Below are 10,000 nucleotides of genomic sequence, written 5' to 3'. Positions count from 1 at the left end.
ATGTCAGAAGCCACTGCAGACGCCTGCACTGAAGCCATCTTGTCCAGCTGGATCAGCTGCTTTGGAGTGAGAGACGATATCATGACAGACCGGGCACCCGCCTTCACCTCAGAACTCTGGACCACCCTGGCACACCTGATGGGGACTAAGCACCACACCACCACGTCCTACAACTCCGCAGCCAACGGCATGGTGGAGAGAATCCACCACTCCCTCAAGGCCTCCCTGATGGCATGCTGCCTAGTCCCCGACTGGAAGGCACAACTACTGTGGGTCCTCCTCGGCCTCCGCACCACCCCAAGAGCCAATGGCGACCTGTCTCCGGCAGAGAAAGTGTATGGCGAGGCCCTGACAGTGCCAGGCGAATTCTTTCCCGCCGACAGCGACGACCCTGACATTCCCCTGGCAAGACTCCGGGCAGCCGCCCAGAAGTTCGTCCCCTGCCGGGAGACCTATACTGACAGGAGGAAGCAGTACCGCCTGAGTGCCTTGGACTCCTGCAAATTCGTCTTGACTAGAAACGACACCACTCTCCCGCCCTTGACGTTGCCGTACCGGCACGCACCACATCAAGTTGCTCATTGGGAGGAGGTGTTCCTCGTTTCGATTGGCGTCCATGAGGACTGGGTCTCAATTGACCTCAAACCAGCCGTCATTCCCGACGAAGATGACCCCGCAGAAGGCCCTTGCAGAACTCCACCTCAGAATGCAGCGTTGCTGGAGCCCTCCAGCGCCCCTAGACGTCACCCAAGGAAAGCAGCCGAGCCCCCCAGGTCCACCACCAAGGATGGTATCCTGTTTCCCGACTCAACAGACGACGAGGAAATGGAAGACATTCCCCGACCAATGTCATCACGGACCCGTGGACTCCTCCAGCCCCCTGCAAGATTCCGTTGAACATCAGCCAACGATTACCACTCAATCATTGTCTTGGAGGGGGGAGTATTTGTAAGGGCAACATTCATACCGAATGTCTGCCCTTCCTTGTAAATACCTTTTTATCTCTGTATATGTCCTTTTCTTATTATATGCTAAAATGTAGAACGATTCACGGTCTTTCTGCCAGTGGACACATCATGTGACTACGTTTCCTCTACACCAAAATATATGTCTATTTTTGGCCGTGAAGAAACACAAGCATAGCGCGGGCTCCATCCCTTTTTGTTTATGTTTGTTTGTGTGTGCATGACGGACTCCACTTTCCGTCCGCACGCCGCCTTATGTACAGCCTCTCTGCGGAATCAAGTTAGTTAGAGCTCTCTCCTTGTCTGACTCAGTCCTCACAGGATAGTGAATTTTACGTAATTTTAATTCTGTGAAAGGAATCATTTCTCCTTTTGTATACAGTTTATGTTACTTTAACAAATGTCATTTTTGCATGGGGAGAATGCGGTGAGGAACAATAAAATCAAAATATTATAAAGGAACCATTCCGCTTGTGCCGCCAAATTGTTGTATACGTGGCAATTCGCCTACCAATAAATGCTTTGCCTCATCAGCAAAGGGCGGGTAAATGGAGGTAGACGGGCGAGATTACGTCATGAAAACCTTGTGCACGAGTTTTTCGCGACACTCTGTGCCAAGAGATAAGTTAATTGAGTGTCTCAAAGAGAAAGGTGGTGGAATGATTATGTTAATGGCCATACAAAAGCATGTTGAAATCAGCTATGATATATCAACTGTTGGAATACGTCAGGGTGCCCCAACCAGCTGTCGTTATTTGTAATTTATCTAGATAAAATGGTTAAAATGATTAAGGAGGGAATTGGCAGAGATTGGAATTTAGGGACAATGCATACACTATTAATGATGGATAACAGTTATTTTAAGTACATCAAGAGAAAATTGAGTGGAGAAAATAGGGATTATGTTGGATTAGTGTAACTCGTATGGGATGGTTGTTAATGAAAAAAAGACGAAGTTTTTTGTAGTTTATGGAAATACAAGAGATAAATAGTATTTAGTCATCAATAATATCAAGATAGGCCATTGTGAGAAATATCTGTATCTTGGTGCATGGTTTACAGGTGATGCCAAAATGCAATCAGTGCTTAACCAACATGAAACTGAGAATGCAAACACCATTAACAAATTCTCAATATTCTGTAATAACAATATAACTATACCATATGCATATAAAGTAAAGGTTCTTAAAACAGCGTTAGGAGCCTCACTCCTATATAGCGCAGAGAGTTGGCCCACAACCAACTTAATACGCATTGAAAGGTTATATAATCACACTGTTGGATGCTTATTAGGAGTCCGAAATAATACACCTATGAAACTGTACTTGTGGAGAGTGGTCTTGAGACTTTTACTCATGAAGTACTAGAAGAAAACGTCTCTTAGAAATGAAATTGGCGGACATTGAAACTGGAGAACCTTTCCGCTATATTTATGATATTTGCAGAACGGAAAATACTCCAGGTTACGGATTTTTGGATTCTTGTGTGACTAATGACATTATGGGATCAATAAACTGGAAACAGCAACAAAATATTATGCATATCGAGAAATTTTAAATAGATCATTGCAAATTCATAGTGTAGGTATAGTGAGAATATTTACATACCAGACTATGTACGAACTGCCTTCACAAGAGTACATATAATGTCTCAGGATCTACGGATAGAGAGAGACAGGAAGGTGGAGTAGAATGCCAAGGGAGCTGCGAGTTTGTAATTGTGATTCACAGAGAGTGCAGAGTGAAGAAGCGCGTTTTAATTGAATGTCCGTGGGCAAGATCAAAGAGGCAGAATTTAGAAATCTAAATTATACCACTTGTTGTGATGTATGATTAGTACCTAGATATTATGAATGAGACTATATTCCTTTTAATGGAAAAAAATGTTTTATAATGTATTGGTGAAATGAGTTTATTGTTACAGATTAATAACCACTGTTTTGTGCAAACTAAATGTAAATATGATATTACAACAAATGCAATGTTTTATCACTAAAAAATATAAATATGTATCTGAATCTATTCCGTTGTACGTTTCTACAGAAAATCATTAATGTAAAAACGGAATGACACTATTTCATTGAGTAATCTTGTCCGGAACAAGAATTAGTCAAAGATGACTGCAACTTAGATGAAAGTGAAATGCGTGGAAAAACAACGAAAAAAAAAAGAGAAAAGAAATGGCCATTGAAGAGTTTTGGGAATATCTCCCACGACTGCGAAATTATTAGATGTATTTAGGAAACTGGCTTCGATGGCTAAGCTTGTTTTAACATTGCCACACTCAAATGCAGAGAAACAGAGATTTTTTTTCTAAGATGGGTGATACTTACCATATCATAATAAAATGTGTATAATTGAAATGATAAGAGAAGTAAAATAGCACTAGAATGGCTTGCTTCAATTATATTTGTAAACTCAACTTTTGAAAGCAAAATGTAGAGATGAATCTTACCTAGCATCTCACAGTCAGCAAATGTATGAGTTCCTTAAGAAAAACTAATTTAAAAAAGTCTCTTACACTACCATCTTTCTTCAATTAATTAATAAGTGTGAGAAACGTAGGGACTTTTCACATTCCACGTAGGGACAAATTGCCTGGAGATAGCGATTGGACTTGGCAACACTGCCGTAATTTCAGCGAGTCGTGACTCATGGCATGGCAGTGGCAGTCAGCGGTCCCAAAGGTTCGAGTTCAATATCTCCAGTGTCAGCTTAACGCGTGTCGAGGGAAGGTGAAGAAAGATCGCTGATAATCAGAGGGTTTGCCTTCGGCAATCAAGGCGAGTGCAGTTTGAGCTCAGAATAATCGTTAACACACCCAGTGTTTACGTGTGTAGCATGGCAAGTTAACAACACTGCTATATATTTGGTGTTCTAAACTACGTAACCAATTGTTATTATGCAAGGTTGGTTAGAACGTCTACAAGTGAAATTATGTAGCTTGGTTATTATTATTAATGATATTTTCCACAAACAATCCATGAAGAGCTAAAATTGTAGTTTTCTGACAAAGTGAAGAAGGATTGTGCAATCACACTTGTTTATTATTTTTCCAGTTCCTATGCCAACATTTGAGGACGAGTCTTACTTGTGAATCTGATACTATTGTACTTTGAAGTCTCTTTTATGTGCTTCATGAAAAAAAATCTTTTATAAAATACTGTTATCGAATATTTAGTCTCATTGAACTGTCAGTCCCAAGGAACTGTTACTAAAAGCACGTTGCTCCCAGGAGTGGGTTTGGTATCAAAGTACAAATATACTACTGCTATTAGGAAGAGATCAAATGGAAGCCAGTTTAGTTTTCTAGTTCTTGTAGGCAATCACGTAATTATTCATTCAGGCATGGTCCTGCGTTTCTACTTTTTAATACCAATAAAAACACGGTTTGTCAGACGCAAAATTGATATCTGAAAGGGAGGGTTCACTACGAAAGACGTAGACGACTTTATTTTATGAAATTAATGACTGGGAAGCCAAACACAGGAATTTTAGTTCATTCGGTGTTTAGGGCTGTGAAAATACGAATTTGGAGCCGTTGGATAGCAGAACTGGGAGAAAACCACTCGGCTGCACTAATAAGTAATAGCTACAGGTTTGACAGCAAGACTGGAGAGCGGAAACAGGAATGGAGGTACAGTAAAAAGCTAAAAAGTGGTGCAGCTAAGGAGCGCCACAAACATCCTCGGGGAAGTAATACGTAGGGAAGCCCTTAAAGGTTTTGCTCGCACACGATAAAGAAAAGAAAAAAATCATCACAGATTTCAGAAACGATGTCCAGTCACAAATATCAGGAAATGTCGCTGTAGAATAAGCAGGCTTTACGCTAGCATGTATTCTTGATACTGGAGAATATACTAAAGCAAGATCATGGTGTAATATATATTTCACGTTGAAAATTTTGTTGCATGTTTTTCACAGTATGCTAATAATAGGTAATAATTCTGTCTTCATAAGCTATTATTTGTATGTATAAGCATGTGTTGGTTTGTGTATTTACAATTGCATATAATGTATATATAGAACGTATGTGGTTCCAGGGTAAAAAAAGAAAGAAAAAAAAAGTGGCCAAAGTCACATTCATACATTTAACTGCTAAATTGTAGATCACTATCCTATAGAAAGCTTCCTTACTTTACAGACTGCTCTAAGGGCAAACGATCCGGCTGAATTTAGCAACATATTCGATACGGGTTATTCGAGTCCATCACCTTAAAACTCCGGAACACACATCTTCCCTGTATTACACGTTACATCTAATTTTTTATGATGTAATAATTAGGCCTTGGACCTAATTTAAAATTTGTCTCCTCAAGCTCAGCTGCTGTCAGATTTCCCAAAAGTGATTACACTTATTTTTTGAAATAGGGATGATCAAGACAGTTTTGCATCTGATTTTCTAAGAAGAGATTTGGGCCACTTTCATCGCCTACCAGTTTCTTTTTTATTACTTATATTAAATAGTCCAAGCTTATCACAAAATGAACTTGCATCATTTTCTTCCTTCAGATCTTAAGCTGAGAGACCCTCATGAACAGACTATAAACGCAAGAGGATCCCAGAGAAAAATTCCGCCCGCAAAGAAAACTAGATTATATGAAAAGGTGATAAATAGTTAAATATGAATGAGATGTAGAATTTAGGCCAAAGGACAAGCACTGGGACCTATTATTTCATTCAGCTTTGAGGGAAATTTACAATAAGAAGGTTCGAAAGTTGTTAAAGGAGGAAAACCTCAAAGCAGTTGCACTCTGAAACAATTGTTAGGACAGGGTGGATAGCGAGATGGAAAAGAGAGAATATGAATGGAGGTACATAAAAGTAATGAAAGGAGTTGCAGGTAGGGGCCGAAGGGACGCTGCAAAGAACCTTAAGTAATGCCTACAGTGCACCGCGTGAGGAATTAAATATAAAGGAACAAAAAAGATAACCGATGCAATTAAATTCAGACGTCAACAGAAACCAGAAATGAATTTGCTCCTCGAATAAACATTTGGGGTTCCACAACTAGGTAGTATTGAACCTGAACTAGAAAACGGCACATTGTTTGTAGTGGCGCCTTGCCTAGTGTTGCAGGCAAAAACAGCCAAGTCAGGCAAAGCAAAATGTTTGTCATTGCAGCAAATTCTATGCAACAAACATCAATTCACTTTACATCAATACCACATTAAGAGTCGACAAAATAGACATGAGATGCGCGTTAGCACCCGAAGACCTCACTGGAGAACAGTACTCTAAACAGGGAAGAAGAGATCATGAAACATTCGAAAATATTCCCGCTACCCTCTTTTTGAGAAACATTGGAAGCTGGACATCGAGATTTCCTCAAGAAAAGGATTATTTACCCTTGAGCACTTTTGTGATTTTTCAATAAGGAGCTGCATGCATGCTACAAGGACCAGGCTATCATTTGGCGTAATTTAGCCTATGAATCCCCTATAGATACTACCAATTTAAATGGATAGTCATAATTTAGCAATGGCCTCCGGTTCCGGGTATAAGGGGCTGCTAAGAATCTCCAGGTTTATATATACTTCTTAGGATCAATTGAAAATACGAGATCGAAATGTAAGAAGCAAGAATCAAATCAGAAAGATAGACCAAGAGGGAATTTGGTAGAAATGGACTGGACATCTTAGCTGATTGTGGATCAGCTGCAATGAATGAATGGGAAACGAAAGACTGAAAGAGAGTGATGTTTATACACAATAGGCAAGAGCAGAAGAAACTGGTAGGAAAGGCAACGGCGCGCTATTAATGCATAAAAGACTGACTGACAGAAGACCAGTGTGTAATACATTACTGCTGGCAAGATTTGTATAAAGAAGGTGCAATATGGGTATTGTAGTGTGCTATGCATCAACGAATGATATCTCTGAGGGAAAAAAGATGAAATTGATATAGAGCTGCAGAATGCTATAGATGAAATACAAGGAATAAAGCTGAGAGTTGTTGTTGGCATTATGAATGTAAAATTGGGCATGGACTATGAAGTTATGGTGGATGCAGTTGGTGAGGAGGGGCTAGGAGAGACAAGACGAAAATGGTGTTTAATTTAATAGTTCTTTCTTTTGCTGCAAATGATTTGGTAACTAGATTTAGTTTTTTTTTTTCTAAACAAAAGGACTTTCATAAAAAAACACTGGAAGATCACCGCTTTCAATCAAGGCAGAAAAAAAAAAACTCTGTGGGGTTTGAAGAGCATTTTATTCAAGTTCAAAAACTATATATAAATCTGCGGGAAAAGAAGTTCTGGGATATGAGGCAACAAGATGGAAGGAAACCTTGAATATCAGGCGAGACCTTTTGGCTACGATAAAGAACAGCCAAAAGAAAAGGGCAAACAAATTTCTGGTAGGCAATTTGAAGTTCATGGAAAGGCGTTCTGTTTATATCCGTTTTATTTAAAGGCTGACGTTTCGTATCGCTTGATACATTTTCCAGGCTGAAAAATTGTTAAAATAAATAATGCTTGTATACATAATGTAAGGATAATAAACAACATTTACTTATTAACACCATAATTACATCTAAACGTGAGAGAAAAAAATAAAGAAATAATAAAAATAAAAAAATTAAAAAGACTAAAAAAGAAAAATTAAAACAGCAAAAGACTCCTACCCACATTGGTAGCACAAAGCAAACTGACAGGGAGGACGAAAAATCGGAAAAGATACGCACACAAGGACAAAAACAAATCATGCAATGAACAGCTGTGTTGAAGATGACTGGTGGTTGAGAGTAGGATCAGTTAGGTTAATCATTATGGGTTCTTGGGTAGTTAGTTCCTCGGTACTTCGTGCTCTTCCCACTATACTAAAGTCTTTAGTGTCTATATGAGTTATACATGTTTTGCTATGATTCTTATATTGGACTGATCAGGATTTTATAGGCGGCTTACCGTCCCGTAACTGACTCCCTGATGAGAGGAGATTCGGATCTTCAGCAGCCTCTTGGTACATCCGACGTATGTGCCCAGAAGGCGATGAGGAATGCAAAGTACCAAGTGCCAAGTACTCAGTTCTCAGCTCAATGATAAGAGATAGAGGTAAACAAATTGACAAACAGGCTGAAAAGAAAAAGAGGAAAATAACTGTCAAAAGGAAGAACAACACTAGGTGGAAGAGTTTTGCGAGGTAACAAATAAGAGAAATACTGTAGATAATCTGACTCACATCCCAGAAGCTGATGGAGACTTGGATGTGATTATGAATAAATTCAGTTTTGAGACGAATCGATGTTAAAGAGCCTTAGGACTAGAATAGGGTCAGTTCTGGGTGAAAATTTCTTATAGAATTTTAATTAATAGTCTTGTGGAGAGAGTGAAGTGTTAATGGGAATTTAATACTTTTTCAAGAAAATTTATTTTTGTTATTGAAGTCCCTAACATGATTGCTCTCTCTCTCTCTCTCTCTCTCTCTCTCGTCTCTCTCTCCTCTCTCTCTCTCTCTCATTATCTTTAGCAATCAGGCATCCTGTATACAACGTCTGTGGTGTAATTCCCAAAAACATGTTACGGTATTTTCGTGATGGTGTACAAAGAATTGGGACTAGAATACTAAACAGGCTTGCAAAACGTGATCTTACCTAACCAGATTCGTAACAAACTATTCTGACCGTTATATCCCTAACTAGAACTTTTATGAGAAAGTGTTTCTTGATCAAGCTCCGTTACGAGGGCGCCAACTTTTGATACTGTCAATGCTCTCCTCCCCCTGCCCCCCCCCCCCCCCCCCCCCCCCCCCCCCCCCCCCCCCCCCCCCCCCCCCCCCCCCCCCCCCCCCCCCCCCCACCCCATCCCCCTTTCTCCCAAGATCATAATGGTTGGATCCGCCTCCACATTGGGTAAGAGGCTTACGAGTTGAATCTATCATAAGTGCATAGTTTTCATGAAGAATACTTTAATAGTAAGTAACCCACCGCTTATTGATATGATATCACGTTCACTGGTATGGCTCTATGTCGAAACACTGACTACAGTGGTCGCCAACCTTTCGAACTTCATGGACCACTAAATTGGCAGACCAATAATATGAATTTTTTAAACAAAGGTAAATGCATTTATATAACAATAATCAGAGAACCTTTATTTTATTTTAATAATATGAAATGCACTTACCAGAAATAACAAAGTTATAGTTGAATTATTAAAAGAAAAATTAAAGAAAATTTGAAGTTTACTCACGTACTTTACACATACTAGTGTTGGTATTTGTTCACTGGTGTCTGGTTCTTACTGAAGCAGGGACGTTGACTGTGATATTCTCAAACCCAAACGTTTTGAAACGTAATTTTTACTTTGAAGCAATAGGAATACAATACGTGTTCGATATGGTTATGAAACAGATAGAACATGTTGAGGTTTGATATGCGTTTTATTTACACTGCATTAGGATAAATTCATATTTATAATGTTCAATTTATTGTAATTAATAGTGTTGTTTTTTTCTGCTAAATGCTGGATCCAAATTTTTGATGCTAAATCGCCCTACAATGCTAAATCTAGCACTAGAAATGCTAAATTGGTAACACTGGGCTTTCTGGGTTCAGTGCAAATTGTATCAGGGTTGCCTGGAGAGGATTAATACGACATACAAATTGAAATACCGTCCAAATTTTTCTGCGGCCCATCAACATTTTTTTTTACGGACCACCAATGGTCCGTGGACCACCGGCTGGCGACCGCTTAACTAGAACATGTTCCTTTTCATGAGTGTGGATGTCAAGCCTCAAGGACATAAGAGAATGAATAAAACATGACCAGAGTAGGCGGACGTGCCCAACTGCCCAAGTGCACAAAGAGGAATAACATACTTGGTACTCATTAATAGTCTGAAGTTGAGTCAGCAGCCATGTGTCCAGAATACATATTAGTTTTTGTTTTTGCTTGATGTCCGTAAGCATTTTTTGTGTTCCCAGAAGGTGGAACGAATTGTAAGTGAAGAGTGAACTGTTTCATTTCTCTGTCAGACTAACTCGCTAAGGTGAATCTTTAGATGTTATTCTCCCTATATAATGTGTTCACTATGTATT

The 10,000-nt window shown here is 39.5% G+C and overlaps 2 protein-coding genes and 1 long non-coding RNA gene across 9 annotated transcripts in view; 2 read left to right on the top strand and 1 right to left on the bottom strand.

The window, feature by feature from the left end:
* Window positions 1-189: 189 nt before the first annotated feature.
* Window positions 190-897, top strand: LOC135224812 (uncharacterized). Its single transcript, XM_064264134.1, has one exon. It carries the CDS (start codon window positions 190-192, stop codon window positions 895-897), a length of 708 nt encoding a protein of 235 aa, XP_064120204.1.
* Window positions 898-3,615: 2,718 nt separating this feature from the next.
* LOC135224540 (uncharacterized) overlaps window positions 3,616-10,000 on the top strand; it is a 19,169-nt gene continuing 12,784 nt past the window's right edge. For 2 of the 7 annotated variants that reach the window (XM_064263613.1, XM_064263618.1), the window contains exon 1: window positions 3,616-3,747. The gene's annotated coding sequence lies outside the window, so the exon portion shown is untranslated. Of the gene's footprint in view, window positions 3,874-10,000 lie in introns of all 7 variants that reach the window. The other 5 variants (XM_064263615.1, XM_064263619.1, XM_064263617.1 and 2 more) reach the window with 5 other exon arrangements.
* On the bottom strand, window positions 7,276-9,392 carry LOC135224542 (uncharacterized). Its single transcript, XR_010316761.1, has 3 exons — window positions 9,157-9,392; window positions 7,869-8,036; window positions 7,276-7,412 (listed from the first exon to the last, which is right to left on the bottom strand). It is a non-coding gene; the product is annotated as an uncharacterized LOC135224542 (long non-coding RNA).

The sequence above is a fragment of the Macrobrachium nipponense genome, chromosome 12, assembly GCF_015104395.2.
Source record: "Macrobrachium nipponense isolate FS-2020 chromosome 12, ASM1510439v2, whole genome shotgun sequence".
NCBI classification, from domain to species: domain Eukaryota; kingdom Metazoa; phylum Arthropoda; class Malacostraca; order Decapoda; family Palaemonidae; genus Macrobrachium; species Macrobrachium nipponense.
The sequence above is the reverse complement of the archived record's forward strand: the minus strand, read 5'-3'. Positions and strand labels throughout refer to the sequence as shown.